The sequence below is a fragment of the Salvelinus alpinus genome, chromosome 6 (assembly GCF_045679555.1).
Source record: "Salvelinus alpinus chromosome 6, SLU_Salpinus.1, whole genome shotgun sequence".
Taxonomy (NCBI): Eukaryota; Metazoa; Chordata; class Actinopteri; order Salmoniformes; family Salmonidae; genus Salvelinus; species Salvelinus alpinus.
Window position 1 is genome coordinate 49,046,146 of NC_092091.1, and position 23,342 is coordinate 49,069,487.

Sequence of the window (23,342 nt, forward strand, 5' to 3'; positions counted from 1 at the left end):
AACAAACCATTTCGACATTGCAGCAAATTGTTGACTGTGATGCATTTTAAACTGTGAGTCATGGGTGGCGCATTAGAGGAAATCCCTCACGGATGACGTAACATGCTGACCAGACCGGACACGTCGCATGCGCTAGCTTCGCAAAATACATTTAGAAATCCATGTTATTCAATTATTGCACCCACACTGCTCGCGCCGCCAACGAGCGTCTGTGATGCCAAGGGCTAAAATATAACTAATTTCTATTTCTGACGCAGATCGCGCTGAAAGTCCTGCCTCTCCAATCTCCTCATTGGTTTATAGAAGCAGGTACTCACTTGCCATCTCCTCATTGGTTATACCCACGTGGTTGATTGAAAGACGAACTGTTTTGCCGTAGTCGTGGTAATACTATGAAAGTTTAGATGCCAATCACCATATAAATTCAAAGATGAAAAAGCCTGGAAGGAGGAGAGATGACTAGAAACGATTCGGTTGACCGTTTTTCGTGTGGATTATTTGGGGGAGTAGAGGAGCTTGTGCATTTCAGGTAAAATAACAACTCAATGTTTATATCCCAGGACAAATTAGCTAGCAACAGCAAGCTAGCTAAATAGGACAAATTAGCTAGCAAGTGCAAGCTAACTAGCTAAATTACCATACATGTTTAATGCTTTTTGACCTGTCCCCAAATTAATGTCATTGGTTGAGTTTGTTTTGATATTTTAACCTGCGTTTGGTGTAGGGGGACAAAATACATTTATGCACGATGGCGCACGCGCGCAGCCGGTTTGGGTTCAGTGTTAAGAAACAGTGCAGTAGTACCACAGGCTTATGCCGCGTTCATGTGCCAGTCGGAATTTAGAAACTCGGATATTTCAGATTTGTTAACTGTTTGTAGTTATACACGTGCCGCGACATTTCTGAGTTTCCTGGTTCCGACTAGCACTTGAACGCGGTATTTATAAAAAAAAATATTTGGCAGTATTGCGTCAATAGGATCCTAGAGCAAAGGAACTAGACACTACAATGGTCAAGTGTATCTAGTACATGTATGAATGGGCGGCAGGTAGCCTAGTGGTTAGAGCGTTGGGCCAAAAAACGGAAAGGTTGCTGGATCGAATCCCCGAGCTGACAAGGTAAAAATCTGTCCACATAACCCACTGTTCCCCGGTAGATCGTCGTTGTAATTAAGATTTTTTTCTTAACTGACTTGCCTAGTTAAATAAAGATCAAATAACAGCTGTCGTCCAGTAAACCACGTCACTTGTAATCGTTCTTCCGGGATTACTTCCGCATGGTTTCCACTAGATAGCCCAGACACAAAGTCAAAATGTCTATATCATTAAAAAAATATTTTTGGCTTGCCTACGGCATAACCGTATGAACTTGAAGGTTGGTGTTTAGGCAGTTAGGTTATAATCACATTTTAATGAAGAGAAATTGTAGAAATAGGCGGGGTTTATGACTTTGTGGCTGTGGTAACTAATGACAGCACGCCCACCAACCAACTGAAAACACACAGAAGCGTAATAAAAGCAAAATAAAAGAGAAGCGCATTGATCCATTTGACTCTGCCAAGCTAGGAGAAGAATCTGTCCAATTATTCATCAAAGGTAAGAAATTCTCTGGGCTACCAACTCTAGATTGGTTGGTTGCCATTCTCAAATGCATTGAATAGTGGCAATAAAGTAGACCTAATAAATGTAGATTGCCTTAAAGCTCTGGTAGTGGATAAGTAAACTTCTACTTTAAAAAAATGACAGCGTTTATTTGTATGACGGTTAGTTGTGAAAAAGGTTGTTCACAGATTGCTCTTTCAACTTAAAAAAAATAAAATTTACACCTCAACTTGGTCGATGGTTTACATTTACATCTGCTCAGAAGACATTTAAAAAGTTGCTAATAAAACGCCTAGAACGGAACTACTCTTCCAAATGACTAAGGCTATTATGTTGATCGATAAATTTAGCCTTAAGATGATTTTGGGAAACCGGGCCCAGATCAGTGAGGACTGAATAATGTACTGTTAAAGTATTGGAACTAGCCCTTACTAGAATGTTTTGTGTTCTATTTCCTAATTCTATAAGGGAAACACCCATATCACCTGGTACTGAACTCACTGCAAAACGGTTGCACTTTGCCCCCTCAAAGAAACTTTATTATGTCCATATCTCCTACACCACTGATAGTAAATGCTATATCTATTTGGTTCCTCCCTCCCCCCAAGCAACAGAGATGAACGTTATGCTCTGTGACTCTTTCTGGAACCTTATATTTTCCACTGTGTTGTTCAATGTAGGACAGGGCAGGCTAACTTTTCTGTGGTCTGGAAGTTGACTGTCTGGCTTAGATTTTACCTAAGTTTAAAAGGGAGATTTATTTTGTAGACACGCACACTTACATCTGTATTTCTGCCTCTCAAACACAGGGCATTATCAATGCCAAACATGTTGCTGTGGAGACAGCAAACTTCACATGGCAGATGAGTTTTGGAGCATAAGCGGTAATTGCAATTTGTGTCACACCTTTTCTAGAATTCTTTTGTTGTTAAAGCCACTTCAACAGAAAGCACTACCTCTTACACTCAAGAATGCACAAACAAATCTTAACCTCAATTTAACCACACCCCCCTATAGTCCAATAACTAGGACACATTTATTTGACCATTTTTTATTTAACTAGACAAGTCAGTTAAGAACACATTCTGGCCAAAATAGCAGCACACAAAGTTTCACACACCGTACTGCAGTATGTGTGCACAAGCTTGCGTGTGGGCCTAATCATAGAGTTACATATAGAATCCCGATTTGTTCAATAGGATCTCTGTGGGCCTAGTCGTAAAGATTTGTCATTTAACTTTTAAAATGTATTACCTTTTTACTGTGACATAAACACAACCAGTCAATATGTTGTCATCTGATTGTCAAACAATCACTTCAATGAGCTCCTTTAATACACGCACACATTCATCCACTCAACATATTTCCAGCCTCCAAATAGTGGTGAATGGAAAGAGACAACAAAAAGTGTAATGACATTTAGCCATTGTCATTAGGCCAGAATTTATGCTTCCGCTAACTTTCCTGAACCAACACTTACACTTGATAGTTCTTGAGTGGGTGGAGGCACTGGAATGTATAGTGAAATAGCAATAGTATTGGGCGTGCCAGTTTGTGAAAGGTGTGCCTGTATGACCGATTTATCATGTTTGGCTCAGATTTGTGTACATGGTGGGAGTGTCCATAGTTTTGTCATATAAAAAGAGACATGTAGTACTTAAGTTTTGTTCTCTCAAGCCCCCCTGTGTACCTAGTACCTGGTCCAGCCAGTTTGTGTCAGTCATTATGTAGTGTCGTTGTCAGGTGTATTTGCTCTCACCATTCAGGAGCGCTCCCACAAATGTCTGAGTATGTCAAAGGACACTGTCTAATGGGAATCTTTTCTCTTTAGTTATAGCATACACTCTAGTACAGTATAAATAATAGTTCTCTGAATGCAGACAGCGGTGGAAAAAGTACCCAATTGTCATACTTGAGTAAATATATAGATCCCTTCATAGAAATTACTCAAGCAAAAGTGAAAGTTACCCAGTAAAATTATTTGGTTTTAAATATACTTAAGTATCAAAAGTAAATGTAATTGCTCAAGTATTCTTAAGTGTAAATTATTTCAAATTTGGTATATTAAGCAAACCAGGTGGCACCATTTTATTTTTTGTGTAGCCAGGGGCACACTCCAACACTCAGACATCATTTACAAACGAAGCATGTGTGTTCAGTGAGTCCGCCAGATCAGAGGCAGTAGGGATGACCAGGGATGTGTGAATTGGACAATGTTCCTCATGCTAAGCATTCAAAATGTACTTTTGGGTGACAGGGAAAAGGTATGGCATAAGAAGTACATTCTTTTCTATAGGAATGTAAGTTAAGTAAAAGTATTGTAAAAATACTTTAAAAGTACTACTTAAGTAGTTTACACCACAGGTGACTGTAAGCCTTGTCCTGGTCTGAAAGGCACTTCTCTATTGGACATCTTTTTAGTCCAGAAGTAGGCTTGAAGCCAATCGAATTCTTGGCACATGTTCTTACACAAGTGTTTCAAAATGGCAGAGAGAAGCTACTTGAGAGAAGAGCTAGATAATGGATTCTTAATGGGGGATCAGCTTTCACCTGGTCAACTCCTTCAGATCAGAACCACCGAAAGAAAAGAGGCAAGAAGGGGAGAAACATTTTAAATGCCCAAAATGTAACAGACTCATCCAGAGGGACTTGCAGTCAGTGCATTCCACTTGCGGTAAGATGGCTACAGTCTGAGGAGGAGATTGAGATCCACCCAATGGGGCAGGAGGTCAGTGGGCGTTTTCGAAATTGCAGTCGACTTTAAAGGTGGGTCGAAAACGGATTGATATACAAATAACCTTGCATCATAATTAACTGCTCAATATTATTTGTAGGTCAGTCTGTCACAATTGACCTATGATACATCACGGTTTTGATGCTCTCGAACATGACCAGTGTCGCCTTTAGGCAGTAGGGCAGGCTACTTCAGGGGCCTGTTCTGGAGGACATAACATTACAGAACCTTTCAGATAATCATATCTGTTCTACACTACTTGTCGATCTGTCAGATAGAATAGGAAATCGTGCCAGCTCAATTATATTTCGGAATGTTTCACATCACTGAATAGACCCGTTAACCCTTTCCACTCCGGCCATTCCAGATGACGTCCATGAATGGCGGGAGCTCAGGCGGGATGAAATTTGAGGGCCTGGTAGATGCATCAATCATCCGTGTCCCGCCCCACCACTTCATCCATGTCCTGGACCAAAACACCAATATCGCCCGTGTGGAGATTGGACCGCTCACCTACATCAGACAGGACAATGAGAGGTGAGGAGTGTGTGTGTGCGTTTATCTGTCATTTATCTGTTAGTCTGCGTGTAATTACCTAATTACAAGTGCGGTTGGTTGTTGGTTTCTTCTAAGCCTAATGACACCAATCAAGCTGTTATCGCTGTGGTTACAGCGTCACACAATGTGTGACAGCACACTTTGAGCGTTGCTAAATATCACGTTTTTAATGGCATCTTTTACCCAGATTAAATCAGCATGTGCTCCTCTGTGGCTGGTTTAACCATATGATTACTCACTCACACATGCATACACATGAACAGGTGCGTAGAGGTTGATTACATTGCTAGAGTGGAAGTAGATGGTTCATTCTGGGTGTTTCTTTACAAGTTTAGGTTAGTCAACATATGCCATGTACAAACACGTTTACACTCAGTATGTACAGTATCTGTGTAGACTAGTATTTCAGTCAGTAGGTGACTATTGTGCCCTACTTCCCAGAGTGCTGTTCTCCCCCGTGCGAATGACCATGGTCCCTCCTCGCCACTACTGCGTGGTTCTCAACCCCGTTGCTCGCGATGACCACGGACAGGTGCTCTTCGACCAATCAGGACAGGCCAAGCTGCGCCATGCCGACCTGGAGATCCGGCTCACCCAGGACCCCTTCCCCCTCTACCCTGGAGAGGAGATCCAGCAGGTACGGTCTGTTTGTTAGACGTCAGCGCTAAAGCCTAGGTGTTAGAAGTGCAGGGAGCTAATGCAAGTCTTCAGGTCTCAGTGCAGAGATTGCTCAGCACACAAGTGTGGTTCACTGAACCACCTCCATTACAATCACGTTGAGCTAAAGCCTAGGCATTCACTTGGAAAGATAATATAACTGTCTGGGACCTGGGTGCTAACCTGGTTCTTCTGCATGCTACAACTGTGTTAGCTTGCAGAGTTAAAGCCTAGGCATTAGAAGTTTGGAGAGTTGAAGCAATTCCTATTACATGTGTGTTAATCTCTTTTTTTTTTATATATACAATTGAAGTCGGAAGTTTATATACACCTTAGCTGAATACATTTAAACTCAGTTTTTCACAATTCCTGACATTTAATCCTAGTAAAAATCCTAGGTCAGTTGTTGGAAAAATTACTTGTGTCATGCACGAAGTAGATGTCCTAACCGACTTGCCAAAACTATAGTTTGTTAACAAGAAATTTGTGGAGTGGTTGAAAAACTAATTAATGACTCCAACCTAAGTGTATGTAAACTTCTGACTTCAATATATATATTACACTCTCCCCACCCCCTCCCAGCACGTGACAGCGCTGCAGATCGTCTACCCAGACACCGCCCTGCGCCTTCAGGCTCTGCTGGACTTTGAGGAGGTGGGAGGAGAGAAGAGGGTGGGTGGAGATGAGTGGCTGTTCGAAGGGCCAGGTGAGTTCTCTGGGTACAACTCCTAACACATCCATTACAATTTCCTTCGGTCCTTACACATTCATCAATATGACTCCTGTATATTTTCTTCCACCAAATCAGAGCATTGTTTTAACAAGATAAATAGTGCTCTTTCAATTTGTTTCTAATTTGACTTGTTGAAGTCAAATCCAATTTGATTCATCACGTACACAGTTTATAGCAGGTATAAAAGGTGCAGTGAACGACTTTCTTGCATTCTCCCTCAACAATGCAGTACAAATATTAATAAAATAACAAGTAGTAGAAGAAAGTAGTATGCAAGAAACGTAGTATGTTCCACCCTAGTCATAGACTGTTCTCTCTGCTACCGCATGGCAAGTGGTACCGGCGCACCAAGTCTAGGTCCAAGAGGCTTCTAAACAGCTTTTACCCCCAAGCCATAAGACTCCTGAACATCCAATCAAATGGCTACCCAGACTATTTGCGTTGCTGGTGCTACTCTCTGTTATTATCTATGCATAGTCACTTTAATAACGCTACTTACATGTACATATTACCTCAATTACCTCGACTAGCCGGTGCCCCCGCACATTGACTCTGTACCGGTACCCCCTGTATATACTGCTGTTCTTTAATTATTTGTTACTTTTATTTCTTTTTTTTAGGTATTTTTTCATAACTGCATTGTTGGTTAAGGGCATTTCACCTGTTGTATTCGGCGCATGTGACAAATAGTATTTTTATTTTTTTTTACATTCCAAACAATATGTAGTACCCGATTCCAAACACAGCCTGATTGCCTAATAATGCTTCTCTAACCTCTGCCCCCCCATAGGGACGTACATCCCCAGGAAGGAGGTGGCAGTGCTGGAGACCATCAAGGCCACGGTGATCAAAGAGAACCAGGCCATCCGCCTCCGAGCACGCAAGGAAGGAGTGGACAGGAGCGGAGTCCGCAGGGTCACTGGTGAGACACATATACTGTATTTTATATTTTTATTGTGCATATAATGCATGTACACAAAAGTAGCAGATGTTGTATCGCTATCATACACAGATCTGCGCACACACACACACACACCTACCTAGCTGAGTGATTCCCTGTGTGTGTTTGTCCAGGTGAGGAGTGGCAGGTGAGAAAGGTGGGGGCGTATCTACCAGGGGCTCATGAGGAGGTCCTCGACATCGTCAACGCTTTCATCCTAACTGACAAGGTAACACCGCCCTCCTCTCTCACCCTCACTTCATCTAGCACCCCCTCCTTCTCTCCATCCCTTGCTTTACCTATAACTCCCCCCCTCCTCGCTCCTTCACTTTATCTATCGCTCCCCTCTCTCCTTCACTCTCCCTCTTTACCAATCACTCCTCATTCCTCCTTCTCTCTCTCTTCACCATTTACTCCCCCTCCCTCCTTTCTCTCCCTCTCTTTGACCTATCACTCACCTTCCTTCTCTCGCCTCTCTCTTCACCATTTATTCCCCCTCCCTCCTCTTTCCCCCTCTCTTTACTTTTCCCTCCTCTCTCCTGCCCCTTTAAAAAAATATATTCATTCACCATCTCCTGTTCTCCCCCTCCCTCCTCTTGATTGGTGGTCTCCAATAGTTTAACTGTTGGATTATTTTGCTCTTCACTCGCAGTTGCTTAGTAGCCTAAGCCTATTCCTGACCAAAAGCCTGTTATTTCACTGACTGATAATCAATCAATGTGATTTTGTTTCACTGAATTTCCATCTGTATAGGCTTTTTGTTTAATTGGTTTCTGGCTGGGCAAACAAGTGGAGGTGGTATGTCTCATATATTCGCTGATCCAATCTTTTTGCGTGCAATGTGGCCTAAATCAAGAGTATTATTATTTTGCTTGCGTATTAGCAACTCCAAAAACCCGCGGAGGTTGGGAAATACGAATATGAGACTCGCATGTTTTTGAAAATAGGATTGGATATTATTTTCTATCAGTATCATGATAAGATCCTACGCCTGCTCCTAACGAGGTGGAGTGAGGGTAGGAAAGGGATGAAACGTGGATAAAAAAATGCATGTTTCAAAATCTAACTTTTTTAAATTTGATAGCGGTTCCACACATCCCCGTGGGAAAAATATTATTTTGTATTTTATTCTGTTATATTTGTATATTCTGACTGTGATCAGATAGGTGTGTCTTGTCTGTTTTAATAAACAAAGTAACGAACTATTGATTTTATTTGAATGGCGCAGGCAGGGCTGCACTGACCCGTAACATAGGCCTAATTAAACTCCATATGCTCTTCTATTTTTTTGTTGTTGAAAATACATGTTATTAGTCTTGTGATGTTTCTTAGGACCTCCCTAAACAAATTCATGTTTTTTTTTCACTCTCAGAAAGCACTGCACGTGCGAGCAATACGGCCATTCCGTGACGCCGGGGGGCGGGACCGGCGCACTGGGGAAGAGTGGCTTGTTACCATGGCGGAGCGGGAGGCACACATCCCGTCTGTTGCCGAGGAAGTGGTGGGAGTGGTCAACGTGACCACGCTGAGCAGCCGTCAGTACTGTGTGATCCTGGACCCGGTGGGACCAGACGGTAAACCACAGCTGGGTCAGAAGAGGGTGTGCAAGGTGAGACTGAAAGAGAGCGCTGTCTTTCACTCCTGTGTTTGGTCAAATGTTTGTTTAGTCACTCATTGCTGTTTTACACACTGGTGAGGAAGTTCAGTGACTTCATTTGTTTGTTCATTAATTTGCCTTTTGTAGCTTTTAGTCACTTCCCCAATTTAGCTTTAACACTGCTCTCTCTCCTCCTCCTCCCAGGGTGAGCGTTCGTTCTTCCTGCAGCCAGGGGAGCATTTAGAGGAGGGCATCCAGGACGTTTATATTCTCTCTGAGGAGGAGGGCCTGGTGCTGAGGGCCATAGAGGCCTTCAAAGATACACAGGAGGTGAGGAAAGAGGCGGGAGGGAATGGTGGAAGAATTTAAATGCAGATGGGAGGGGAAACAAATGGACCATAGTCAAATACAACAACGATCCTTAACAGGACTGACTGGTTTGGCCGGTACACAATCCATTCAATGTACACTCTCTTTCTTTCTCTCTCATTTTCCTCCCTCTCCTTCTCTCTCCCCTTCACTCTCTCCCTCATTCTCTCTCTCCCTCCTCCTCTCCTCTCTGCCAGCAGGAGGAGGAGGAAGAGGAGGAGGAGGAGAGGGCCAAGCTCTCCCGGAGGGGTGGACTCCAACGTCGCCCCGGTGACCGCTGGATGCTACGTGGACCAATCGAGTACGTCCCCCCGGCTGCCGTGGAGGTGATGCTACGGCGACAGGCCATTCCATTGGACGAGAACGAAGGGATCTATGTCCGTGACATCAAGACAGGAAAGGTGAATTTTTACCCAGCTGAATGTTTGAAGACTGGATACGTCCCAAATGGCAACTCGACCGTTAAGTTTAGGCAGTCGTTTTGACTGATAAGGTTTGGGCTAGGTTAAACAGAACTTGAGAGTACATTTTTGGCATTCATTTTGACTTGTTAAAAAGGTTTGAGATGGGCTGTTAAAACAGAAAAAAATGAAACAAGTGCCAAGCACTGGGATTGAACCCACTATCTTAAGAGCCCTAGCTCACGGTTTAACTAGATGGTAATAGGCGCTCACATTCCTCTTAGTGGACAGTATGTCTCCACGTCTTGGGGACCAGGGGCCTCCATTTATAAACTGTGCTTATGTACAAAATATACCCCGACATGTGCGTGCTCCAGTTTTCACACAAAAGTTGGCATTTATATTAAAACCAATTTTGATGTGAGAATGTGCTCACCTCTCTGCTAACTTTAGACCATGTGTATGCACATCTGCTAGTGGTTGAAATATTATATTGAAAGCTGGCAAGTAAGTAGGCTATTTTGTGAAAATGGGGGAAATTATGAAAATTAAATGCAGGAAAGCATAAGCAAGAATTCAGCCATTTGCTGTTAGTGAGAAGAGCAAAAATCTTTTAAACATGTTTTAATACAAAAATAATTAACTAATAGGAATCTTTTTCCTATTTATTTTATTTTCATAACCATTGCAGAATAAATTCCTCACCTTTCCTGGCTTGTGATGAGTTCATATTCCTGAAGTAGCCATACAACACATTACCATGTGCATCGCTCACTTAATTAGACCTAGTAAATAGATATAGGCTTTATATCAAGTTTTGCAATCCCATAGGCGCTGCGGTTTATAATATACAGTCAAATTTAACAGGTAAACAGTTTATCTTTTGCATTGAAGTAGGCCTACTGTACGCTTCTGTAATTGCATTAAAAAAAATTGTAGGCAGCCATAGACAATGTTTCAGAATTCGCGGGCAGTCCATGTTTAGGTTGGGGAAAAGTCAATGCAAAACATTGTTGAATTCAAATGTTCTGCTGACAGGTCCGCAACCATTTTGACACAGTCCTTTGTCAGATACAGCATAAATTACGCAGGTTGACATTTTTGTAATGAGTCTGGCCCTGGAAGCAGAACTGAGTGGTTTCCGCTAGATGGGTCAGCTGCATAGTCAAAATTGACTATATCGATCAAATTCATTAGAACAAAAATTTGCTTTTTAGTCTTAATTTAAGGTATTGGGGTTAGCAGTGTGGTTAAGGTTAGAGTTAGGTTTAAAATCTGATTTTATGACTTTGTGGCTTTGCCAGCTATTGACCATTCTGCAGAGCTGCTTCCAATACATGAGCCATCTCAATAAATGCCAACCAAAATAAATTACTGCAAAAGATTTGAACATTCTGCCAACACAGTAAATATACCGGTAACTTATGTAAAATATTTGACAGTAGGCCTATGGATAGGCTATTGCTGTGCGATTGGAGCACAGCATCATTGCCTATTAATCTCAGAGCCTATACAGGACATAGAAACATAATTTATTGATAAATGAAATATTGAACAATTCTTCTTTTGCATTTAGCCTACTTTTAAGTTGTTTCGAATATACTATCAATCTTGCTGAATGCACGGACAGGCACTCGCTATAGACGGCATGCATTTTTAGTTTGAAAAAGTCTCTGCAAAATATCAAAACATTCTGCTCACACCTGCAGAAATGTGATCAAAATTGCCATGGCTCTTTTAGAAACTGCTGTGGCTTAATTCCAATAGTTCCAATTTATACAGTAAATAAAGGGTGTTATTTTCAACATCCAAATGTTGAATGGGGGCGTTTTCCAGGCAGTTTTAATGCTTGTTCACGCACACACAGTTTTACGACCGGTCTGATTTATAAGGAGAAACGTGCATACTACCTGCCCCAATGCATAGTGCCAACTAAAGTTTGGTGGAGGAGGAATAATGGTCTGGGGCTGTTTTTCATGGTTCGGAGTAGGCCCCTTAGTTCCAGTGAATGTTTTTATATATTTTTTGTTTTGTTGTTGTATTTTACCCCCTTTCTCCCCAATTTCAATCTTGTCTCATCGCTGCAACTCCCCAACGGGCTTGGGAGGTGAAGGTCGAGTTATGAGTACTCTGAAACATGACCCGCCAAGCCGCGCTTCTTAACACTCACCTGCTTAACCTGGAAGCCAGCCGGACTGGCTTCCGGGTTAAAACCGCAAAGCGGCTACGGTCCGCTCGCATATGGGGCTCAGTCAGGACTGTTACTTTTGTAACTGAATGAAAACATTTTAACCGATTTTTAATGTTGGGAAAATATATGATGCAAATGCAGAATGGTGTTAAATGCCTCTAAACAGCTTGGGGAGAAATTCATTCACAGATTTAATCATGTAATATTAGGCCTACTGATTATTTCTCCGAATCTTCTTGTGAACTACTCATTGCGAGCCACCGGACATGCAGTTTTCTGCAAAGGTGAAATATTTTCTAGGCTGATGGAAGGCTACTTGGAGTCAGTGGGAGAATCTCAATTGCATACTCCTTGCGTCCTCTCTCCTTCTCAAATCCGATTGGGTGAGAAAGCCAGATGTCCAGCAAAGCCTAATCAGACATGCCCGTGCTCACCATGGTTCATACTGGCAAAGTGAAATGGTGCACACCTCTCAAAAGATATGTAACAACAAACACCCTGAGTGCATCGGACATGAAACAATGATACAAATGTAACGGCACAACGAAATAGATACATTTTATTAATTTTAAACACCAGTGGTGCAACTAGTGCTTTCTAACGGCGCTGAACCAAAACAGTGGCATGCGAGAGGGAAGCAAAACTTTCCCGTGGGCAAAACATTCATCTTGAGGCGACGGGGGAGGGTGTGCAAAATGCAATATGTAGAAATCGCTCCACCGTTTCCTGGTTGCTAAAAGTCTAATAGTTTGCCTAATTTTTGTTTGTGACAAAATAAGCATTATTGTACCATCTAAACCACTGTGAAATATATTTTCAGTAACCAAAAATATAATTTTTCTGTTTGAAGCTGTCAGACTCAAAAACAAAACTTAACAGGAAGTGTAGAAGTAGCGCACATGGAACAGATCTACCCCTTCTTAGATCTGTCTATCTCACTGAAAGCAAGTCTATCTGTAACTCCCACTTCTATGTGAATTTGGTCGGCTCGCCCAGAAAGTTACATATTGCAGCTTTATTTATTATATAACATCGACATATGTATTTTAATATAGACTAGCTCAAAACATTACTAATCATTGAAAATTGACATTACCCATTGATACTTTTCTGGTTAAAAAAGTGGGATTGCACCTACTCCATTGCTCGGGTTCCTATGATATAGTGCACTATTGACCAGGGCCCACAGGACTCTGGTCAAAACTAGTGCACCATGTACTGTAGGGGGGCCATTTGGGACGTACACTAAAACACCTGATTCGAATGATCCAGGGAATCCATTCACCTGTTATTTATCAGCCTTAAATCCCCACCCACCTTTCCCCATCCCTCTCCCCCATTGGCTGCCTGGTTCTAGGTCCGTGCTGTGATTGGCCACACCTACATGCTGACGCAAGACGAGGAGCTGTGGGCCAAGAATCTGCCTCAGAATGTTGAGACCCTCCTGGCCTCCACAAAGGACCCCCTGGCTGACCGCTCTGACCGCAGCAAGGAAGTGGAGATGAAGGACCGGGACAAGACCAAGGTGGTGTCCTACAGGGTGCCCCACAACGCTGCCGTGCAGGTCTACGACTACAGGGAGAAGAAGGCCAGGTAAACATGGTTGACAGACAGACGGATGTGGAGGAACAATGACACTGGCCCTGTCCAGAAAAAACCCATATACTAGCCCAGGGTTGCATTCCAAATGGCACCCTATTCCCTATATAGTGCACTACTTTTGACCAGAGCAACATTGGGCCCCTAGTGTTAACTTTTCGCCCTCACTTTCTCTTCCCACCCCCTCTCCTGTCTTGTCCTCCCTCCTTTTCTCCCTCCCCTCTTTCAGGGTGGTGTTTGGGCCAGAGATGGTAATGTTGGGTCCTGATGAGCAGTTCACCGTGCTTTCCCTGTCAGGGGACAAGCCCAAGAGGGCCAACGTCATCAAGGCTGTGTGTCTGCTGCTGGGGCCGGACTTCTTCACTGACATCATCACCATAGAGACGGCCGACCACGCACGCCTGCAGCTGCAGCTCAGCTACAACTGGTAGGGTTTGTGGGTGTGGGAGCACGACGACGACGACGTGTGTGTTTGAGGATCCTCTGCGATTTGGCGTCCTTAGTCTAGTCTGTAGGCCAGCTGATGTATTTAATATCTCTCCCTCTCCTCTCTTTCTCAGGCACTTTGACCTGAAGTCTCCTGCGGACCCGTCCCAGGCTGCCGCTCTGTTCTCGGTGCCTGACTTTGTGGGGGATGCCTGTAAAGCCATCGCCTCCCGCGTCAGAGGAGCCGTCGCCTCCGTGCAGTTTGACGACTTTCACAAGGTCCGTCCACACTTCAATCATCTAAATCTGCACTTTTCTGGCTTTTTAATACACTTTTTAATTCTACATGGCCTCCAGCCCTTAGCTATCGTAGTTAGGTAGGCCTATACGCCGCTTTGGAAAACGTATGCCAATTGATTCAAAGACAACAATAACACCCCACGCTTTAACCTCTTCTTTAACCCCCTCCACTCTATAGAACTCCAACCGGATCATCTGCTCCTCTGTGTTTGGCTTTGATGACAAGCTGTCTGTGCGTCCCAGCCTGCGCTTCCACCAGAACAGTCTGGTCATCAGCAGTGTGGACATCCAGTCAGTGGAGCCGGTAGACCAGAGGACCAGAGACGCCCTGCAGAAGAGTGTCCAGCTGGCCATCGAGATCACCACCAACTCCCAGGAGGCTGCCGCACGGTAGGACACATGACACGCACGCACACATGGGGAGAACGAATGCCACCTCTGAAGCCATCGATGTTCAAGGCCAACCGTGGTATTGCAGGCATTGTAAGCATAAGACAGGATCCCCCCCCATTCTAGTGAATGGAAAAATGTCAATCTTCCTAAATTTGTTTTTAATCATTTGAAGACGATCATGGTACCAATAATTGCTTCTAATACCAGATATATTTCCTTGAACCGATCCTTTTAAAATCTCATTACAGAAGAAGTTATGAGAATTATTGATTTGCTAATGGCAGCCTGCAGTACCACTGTCTGCCTTCAACTTGAGTTATTTCATGAGATTGGGCAGCACTGAGCTAGCCTGAAACTCACTTCCTGGAGTAGCTCAAGCTGCACATGAGACGCCATCTTAAGACTTAATTTGGCTTCAATGCGCTATTGAGTCTTCACATAGGAATGAATGGTGTCACGTGATCGATGACTTTGTCCATTCATATATACATGCATGCACACTTACAGGAGCAATTGGGGTTAAGTGCTTTGCTCGTGCACATTGACAGATTTTTCACCTAGTTCGGCTCGGGGATTCAAACTTGCGACCTTTCAGATACTGGCCCAACACTCAATTACTAGGCTATCTACCACCAGACAGACACACACAGGGTTGTTTTTACCTGTTTGGTAAGAGTTAACTTCTCTCCTGTCCCTCTTTGTATTTCTCTCTCCCCTCCTTCCCTTCCTGCAGCCATGAGGCAGAGCGTCTCGAGCAGGAGGCGCGTGGTCGTCTGGAGAGGCAGAGGATCACAGACCAGGCGGAGGCAGAGAGGACCAGGAAAGAGCTGTTGGAGCTGGAGGCCCTCAGGTGACCATTGATGCTATGCTGTTAAAACAACGCATGTTAGCATCGCTTTTGGGAAATATAATGGCAGAGGGATATCATTAGCATAATGCTAACACATTAGCTTCACTGATGGAAAGATTATGGCAAGGAGCTAGAATTAGCATGGCTAGCGTTAGCGTCATGCTGTTCTTAGTAGTGTGAATGCGAAGCTGTACCGAGTAACATTTAGATCAGAGATCCTAACATAATGTAGCTATGCTATTGTGAGTTGTGTGAATGCGGAGGTTAGATCTGTGGTGCTGGGGTGAAGTTTCCCCTAGGTACAGATCTAGGATCAGTTTTCCCTCCCCCAGAATGTGTTTTATTTAAATACTGGTGGATTCAACTAATAAAAGAATGGATGACCTGACCAGAGAGGTCCAGGACCTGAAGAATATTTTGCCGTTTTCCCAGGGTCAACTCGATGAGTTGAAACAGGAGAACGGCAAGATGACAGCAATCTGTAAGTCATTGAGAGAGGACATCAGTTCTGTGTGAATCCATGATAACAATGACTGATAAGGGAGGGACAATCAAGGCGAAATAACATGGTTCGGGACAGAATTGCAGAATCTCCACATGAGACCTGGACAGAGTCTGAGGACAAAGTGAGGGAAATGATCTCTGAGAAATTGAAGATCGACCACAGGAAGATTAGGGTGGAGCGCGGCCACAGGACTGGACAACCCACCACCGGCCCAGGTGACAGGCCCAGGCTGATAGTGGTCAAGTTTCTGAGGGTCAAGGACAAGGTAGCTGTTCTGGAAAGAGCCAAGAACTTGAGAGGAATCTACATCTTCCTCAACGAGGACTATCCTGAAGCTGTGGGGACATTGCTTACATCTGTTATGACAGGCTCATTGTCCACCCTCCCTCCCAGAAGCCTGGAAGGGATGAGAGAGCCAAGCCTATGGGTTTGTAGTTTCAACCTCGCAGCACGCACACCAATTGATTAATGGACTGCTGAATGTATATTTTTTTCCTCTTGCCTTGTTTGCTCTTTTCCATATTATGTCTTATCTCTGATAAGCTACCCAGGAAAGGGCTGAAAATAGTCCATATTAATATATGTAGCCTTAGAAATAAGGTTCATGAAATCAATAACTTCTTATGGCTGGGGGCAGTATTGAGTAGCTTGGATGAATAAGGTGCCCAGAGTAAACTGCCTGCTACTCAGTCCCAGTTGATAATATATGCATATTATTATTATTATTATTATTGGATAGAAAACACTCTGAAGTTTCTAAAACTGTTTGAATGATGTCTGTGAGTATAACAGAACTCATATGGCAGGCAAAAAATCCAACCAGGAAGTGGGAAATCTGAGGTTGGTCTCTGTCCCATATTAGCATCTGGGACAGAGTAGGAGGCAGTTCACTCTGGGCACGCTATTCATCCAAAGTGAAAATGCTGCCCCCTATCCCTAAAAAGTTAAATAATTAATTTGATGATACACCAGTAGCAATACAAGGATATAACATCTATAGAAGAGACAAATGCTTATGGGGGAGATGTTGCTGTATATATTCAGAGCCATAATCCCTGTAATGCTTAGAGAATATATTGTAGCAGGCTCAAGGGTGTGGGGTTTCCACGTCACCAAGTTCAATAACAAAACACGCACAACTAGAATGCAAATGGGGAGTTTATTGGGGAGCTTTGCACACTGGGGAAAGGGGGGGGGGAATTCACCAACTATTTCACAGTCCACAATCCGTTCTCGTTGTCCGTTCCGTTCTCCAGGGGTAATCCTAAAACTCAGGTCCTCAGCCAATCTGGTACATGGATCACAGTCCATGTCACAACGGGTAATCGCACAGACATTGCGCTCTATTCTCACACTTTGCATAACACACACTTCACTCTCTGTTCTCTGCCCCTTTAGTGCAGACCGCTCCCTCTTTTATCCCCCAGTACTCCCTGGCTTAATGAACCACAGCCTCGCCTCGTTGGGGCAGGAAGTCCATATAAGGCTTGGGGTGGAGCCAGCGGGCTGCAAGATATCTCCCTTCAATAACCACATAACCACTCTCCTCACCTCTCCCTGCCGTCTGCAACCCCCCCCCCCCCCCCCTTCCTCAGGAGGGAGGGGTGGTCCAGCTCCCTAGAGCAGTGGTTCTCAATCCTGGTTCTGGGGACCCAAAGGAGTGCACATTTTTGTTTTTGCCCTAACACTACACAGCTGATTCAAATGATCAACTCATTAAAAGGCTTTGTAGTGCTAGGGCAGAAACAAAAATGTGCACTCCTTTGGGTCCCCAGAACCAGGATTGCGAACCACTGCCCATGAGCATCCCTCCTGGAGAGGGTATCGATATTTCCATGGGTTGCACCTGATCTGTGGACGACAGAGAACGCAAAGGGCTGTAAGGATAGGAACCAGCGGGTGACCAGGGAGTTACTGTCCTTATTTTGTGGTCCATTACGAGGGTGAAGTGTCGTCCCAAAGTAATACTTCAGCGTCTCCAGTGCCCACTTGATCGCTAGACATTCTTTCTCAGTGGAATGTCTTTGTTCCCGCGGCAACAGCTTCCGGCTAATGTACATGACTGTGTGTTCCTCACCTTTTTGTAGCTGTGATAGGATGGCACCCACACCTGTTTCGGACACATCAGTCTGTACCACCAGTGGTTTGGAGAAGTTCGGGGTCACCAGCACGGGTCCAGAACACAGTGCTCCCTTTAGGTTCTGGAAGGCTTTCTCCGTCTCCTCTGTCCACGTCATCTGGGCGGGCAGACTGCTCCTGGTCAGATCTGTCAGGGGGCTGGTCAACCCCACAAACATGCGTACTTGCTTCTTGGTGAGGGGGCGGGGCCAGTCTCGAATCGCCTCCAGTTTCTTCACCTGGGGTTTGACACATCCCCTCCCGGTCGTGTACCCCAGGTACTCAGCCTCCAGCAGGCCGAGCCAAAATTTCTTTGGGTTTGCTGTTAGCCCCGCCTCCCGTAAGGCCTGCAGTACCGCACTCACCTGGTTTAGATGCGTCTCCCACTCGCTCCCATGGATCACAATATCGTCGATGTAGGCCACCGCGTACTCACGATGGGGGATGGAGAATCCGGTCACCAACCTCTGGAAGGTGGCCGGAGCCCCGTGCAACCCAAAGGGCAGCTTCTTGTAATGGAACAGCCCGTCAGGGGTGGCCAAAGCAGTTTTCTCCCATGCCTCGGGAGCTAAGGGCACATACCAATAACCCTTTGTCAGGTCGAGCGTGCTGATAAATCGGGCGGTCCTGAGCTGTTCTAATTAATTCATCAGTTCGGGGCATGTGGTAGGCGGCGAACTTCGAGATTTCATTTACCTGTCTAAAATCCTTACAGAAGCGAATGGTGCCGTCTGATTTTTGGCACCAACGCTATGGGGCTTAACCACTCACTATTCGACTCTTTGATTATATCAGCTTTCAACATCGTTTTTACCTCCGTCCTGACAGCTACTCTCCTTGCTTCCGGTATGCGGTAGGGACTCAACTTCACCTTTTTCCCAGGTTCGGTGATGATGCTGTGCTGTACCAGATCGGTGTGTCCTGGTTCACTGGAACACTTCCTGGTTCCGGCCGACCAACTCCCTCAGCTCCTGCTTCTGTGCTTGGCTCAGCTGCTCCCCCAGTGACCCCTCCGCCGGGTTGGTCTCTGTGGTAGCCTTCTTCGGGGAAATAGAGTAGAGTACATCACTTGTGTTCCATTTCTTTAGAAAATTCACATGGTAAATCTTGGTCAGATGCTTACGTCCCGGCTGTCTGACCCTATAGTTAACTTCAGCCACTTTCTCAAGGACTTCGTATGGCCCATTCCATCGGGCCAAAAACGTACATTCTGAGGTGGGGACCAACACCAACACACATGTGAGAGAACGTAGAAATTGATCTATGACCACTTTCTCGATGGCCGTCAGTGGTTCAGCAGGCTGGCCAAGAGTTGGCTAATTAGATCATGCATTTACGATCGGGGTGGACGCTGTAGGATCATACGCCCAATCATGGAATCTTTGTGCCCTGCTAATCAGGGTGTAACCATACCAGCGCAGGATTGACTTTTTCAGCCCCTCGTAATGCGACTGGTCAGCCGTCAGATCCTGATAGCGCTTCTGTGCCGCGCCTGACAGGAAGGGTGCTAGCAGACTGGCCCATTTCTCATGGGGCCTTTCCTCCCTAGCCGCCGTCCTCTCGAAGGCTTGGAGGTAAGCCTCGATGTCGTCAGCCTCTGTCAACTTCAGTATAAACCTACTGGGTTTGGGACGAGAGACTGCTGCACCTGCCGCTATGCCGGCCTGGGCGGCTGACAGCTGGCTGAGTTCAGATCGCAGGAGAGCGGTCTGCTGACGCTGTTCCTCCAGCAGTTCCCGATGCATAGCCTGCGGTGCTATGTTCGCCTCCACCAGCTGTTTCACCAATGCTTCCATTGTGCTCTGTGTCTGTTTAGTTGTTGAGCTTGGTTTGGCGTGCCTGCATTCTCCACCATATGTAGCAGGCTCAAGGGTGTGGGGTTTCCACATCACCAAGTTCAATAACAAAACACACACAAGTAGCATAATTATGAATGCAAATGGGGAGTTTATTAGGGAGTTTTGCACACTGGGGGGAATTCACCAACTATTTCACAGTCCACAATCTGTTCTCGTTGTCCGTTCCGTTCTCCAGGGGTAATCCTAAAACTCAGGTCCTCAGCCAATCCGGTTCGGTACATTGGGGGGGGTAAATATCCTCACACTCTCCATAACACACACTTCACTCTCCTTTCTCTGCCCCTTTGTGCAGGTCGCTCCCTCTTTTATCCCCCAGTACTCCCTGGCTTAATGATCCACTCGTTGGGGCAAGAAGTCCATATAAGGCTCTGGGCTGGAGCCAGCAGGCTGCAAGATATCTCCCTTCAATAACCACTCCCCTCACCTCTTCCTGCCGTCTGCCACAATATATATAAATATACACACACACACACACACACACACACACACACACACAGTTAAAGTCGGAAGTTTACATACACCTTAGCCAAATACATTCCAGATACATAGCCAGATACATTTCACAACTCCTGACATTTAATCCTAGTATAAATCCCCTGTCTTAGGTCAGTTAGGATCACCACTTTATTTTAAGAATATGAAATGTCAGAATAATAGTAGAGTGATTTATTTCAGCTTTCATTTGTTTCATCACATTCCCAGTGGGTCAGAAGTTTGCATACACTCAATTAGTATTTGGTAGCATTGCCTTTAAATTGTGTAACTTGGGTCAAACGTTTCGGGTAGACTTCCACAAGCTTCCCACAATAAGTTGGGTGAATTTTGGCCCGTTCCTCCTGACAGAGCTGGTGTAACTGAGTCTGGTTTGTAGGCCTCCTTGCTCGCACACGCTTTTTCAGTTCTGCCCACAAATGTTCAATAGGATTGAGGTCAGGGCTTTGTGATGGCCACACTTTGTGATAGTCAAGGTACCTTGACTTTGTTGTCCTTAAGCCATTTTGCCACAACTTTGGAAGTATACTTGGGGTCATTGTTGGTCATTTTTTTATGGCGGTTTTGGAGCAGTGGCTTCTTCCTTGCTGAGCGACTTTTCAGGTTATGTTGATATAGGACTTGTTTTACTGTGGATATAGATACTTTTGTACCTGTTTCCTCCAGCATCTTCACAAGGTCCTTTTCTGTTGTTCTGGGATTGATTTGCACTTTTCGCACCAAAGTACGTTCATCTCTGGGAGACAGAATGCGTCTCCTTCCTGAGCGGTATGACGGCTGCGTGGTCCCATGGTGTTTATACTTGCGTACCTGGTTTTAAAAAAACAGATAAAGCAACACCTTACGGCACAACGCCTCTCCCCTATATGACCTAGTTTGTGTGTATTGATATGTAGGCTATGTGTGCCTTTTTGTAATACTTTATTTTTTATTTTTTATGTAGTTCTGTCCTTGAGCTGTTGTCTATTAATGCTCTGTATTGTGTCATGTTTTGTGTGGACCCTAGGAAGAGTAGCTGCTGCTTATGCAACAGCTAATGGGGATCCTGACAAAATACCAAATCTAAAGGTGTGTAGTTGTGTTGCAGTGCGGCGGTGGAGAGTACAGGGGCAGCCAAGGCAGAGGCCCAGTCCAGAGCAGAGGCAGCCCGTATCCAGGGAGAGGCGGCAGTCAACGAGGCAAAACTGAAGGCTGAGGCCCAGCGGATTGAGGCTGTACGTATCCTCTCACTATGCTGCGTGTGTATGGTCGAAAGTGTTGTACATTGTGTAATTCTGAAAGGTACACACCCAGTAGTTCACGTGTGTGTGTGTGGTCTGTGTTTGATAAATGTTTGAAGGTGTTCTACATTGTGTAATGCTGAAAGGATCACATACTATGTGTAGCTGACCTGTAATTCTGTGTGCAGGAGGGCGAGCTGGACCGTCTGTCCAAGGCGAGGGAGCAGGAGCTAAACTATAAGTCAGCAATGGATCGTTTGGAAGTGGAGAAACAGCAGAAGCTGGCTGAGATAGAGAGCAACCGCTTTAAAAAGCTGGTGGACAGTATCGGCGCCGACACCCTGAAGGAGATGGCCAGAGCCGGCCCCGAGCTACAGGTACAGAATTCCTTACATACCATAATACCGTCATATTTGTGCTACACAATACATTTGTCTGAATAAAAATGGCACCTGGAGAATCCTTAAGCTCAGGTCAGAATCAATCTGTAATGTTTTACTTTACTGTAACGTTTCACTGAGCAGGTCTGCCTTTCTCCCACCCAATCTCAATTTAATTAAATGAGCTATATTGGTGTGACAAGACATTATAAAATACAGTTTAGGATATTGGAACTGGAACACAGGATCTTTTTCAATCAGTTAAAACGTAAAGCAGAAATGATCATATTAAATTAATAATATCTCTGTTTCTGTCCCTCACTCCCCTCTTTTCCCCACTCCCTCACTTTCTCCCCCACCCTCTCCCAGGTCAAGCTGCTCCAGTCTCTGGGTTTGAAGTCAACCCTGATCACAGACGGCTCTTCTCCAATCAACCTCTTCAGCACGGCCAACGGCCTTCTGGGAGCTCTTTCTCAGAGCCAGGGCCAGTGAGAGGGGGAAGAGAAAAGGAGAACGTTCACAATAAGAGAATAATGTCCAGTCTGATCCCCTACATCCCCTACAGATGTAGGATTTCTGGTTGTTTTTTGTCTGATGTAGTAACTGACAATTAGGCATATGATATGTATGACTGTACGGTGGCGATTATTCTGATGTGTGTGTGTGTGCACATAGATGTGTGTCTGACTAAAGACGTCCAAGTGAACATTCCCCTTGGTTTACATGGCTTTTTTGCTCATCTGTTTGGTGCCGTCGATGCCCTATAAAGTGCTGTCCACTCCATGTGTTGCGTATCTATACTAACCATAATCCTGGATAGTAAGGAATCTTTCCTTGTTTTGCTTTTGAAGTTTATGCAAATGTATTTAATTCATTTGTTGATCCATTTATCAAAAAAATTCAAGCATGGCTTTTCCCCGACACCTTAAATGTCAATGCTTCAGTTTGTATCCATGGTCTGTCTGTACACACACACACACACTGGATGAAGTGTCTCAATCCATTTGAACGAACCATATTTTTGCAATGACCACCATGTATCAAACTCTTCATCTACCTCTTCTGTCTGTAACTCATGCAGTAGTGACTAATAAAAACAACATTAAGCTACATGCTCTGGCCTGACTTATTACACAATCTTCTATTGGCTTCTCAGCCAAATGGCTGCCATAAAGCTGAGGGATGGCCAGAGCTTGAGAAATGTATCAACTCACAAATTGTATCATATCAATGTATATCATAAATTGAAATGAGCATTACAAATATTACTGATTGCACCTTTAATCAATGAGTTTATACTGATTACATTTTTATTAGAAGACCACTGGGTATTTTGGCACAGATTGTTACTCCATTTGGTCTATTCCCGACCATCCCAATGCATATTTGGCCATGTAAAATACATAGAACAAATGCGGT

The 23,342-nt window shown here is 44.5% G+C and overlaps 1 protein-coding gene across 3 annotated transcripts; it reads left to right on the forward strand.

Annotated features, from left to right (window-relative positions):
* Window positions 1-388: 388 nt before the first annotated feature.
* On the forward strand, window positions 389-23,033 carry LOC139578778 (major vault protein). 3 transcript variants are annotated; one of them, XM_071406790.1, is made up of 17 exons: window positions 389-529; window positions 4,703-4,872; window positions 5,335-5,530; window positions 6,133-6,256; window positions 7,074-7,205; window positions 7,358-7,452; window positions 8,596-8,832; window positions 9,025-9,150; window positions 9,387-9,590; window positions 13,139-13,374; window positions 13,610-13,807; window positions 13,941-14,085; window positions 14,285-14,496; window positions 15,233-15,349; window positions 21,411-21,537; window positions 21,732-21,920; window positions 22,293-23,033. In XM_071406790.1, the coding sequence occupies exons 2-17, from the start codon at window positions 4,703-4,705 to the stop codon at window positions 22,413-22,415; spliced, it is 2,631 nt and encodes an 876-aa protein (XP_071262891.1). In that variant the 5' UTR covers window positions 389-529; the 3' UTR covers window positions 22,416-23,033. The 3 variants fall into 3 exon arrangements, with proteins under 3 accessions (XP_071262891.1, XP_071262890.1, XP_071262892.1); XM_071406789.1 differs by lacking the exon at window positions 389-529 and adding an exon at window positions 1,460-1,595; XM_071406791.1 differs by lacking the exon at window positions 389-529 and adding an exon at window positions 1,460-1,595 and having other exon boundaries at window positions 9,390-9,590.
* Window positions 23,034-23,342: the final 309 nt, after the last annotated feature.

Excerpts from the sequence above, each read along its gene's own strand:
- LOC139578778 (XM_071406790.1), top strand. The coding sequence starts at position 4,703 with ATGACGTCCATGAATGGCGGGAGCTCAGGCGGGATGAAATTTGAGGGC. Across the intron at positions 4,873-5,334 it reads ATCAGACAGGACAATGAGAG|AGTGCTGTTCTCCCCCGTGC; the intron begins GTGAGGAGTGTG and ends CCTACTTCCCAG. Across the intron at positions 13,375-13,609 it reads TACAGGGAGAAGAAGGCCAG|GGTGGTGTTTGGGCCAGAGA; the intron begins GTAAACATGGTT and ends CCCCTCTTTCAG.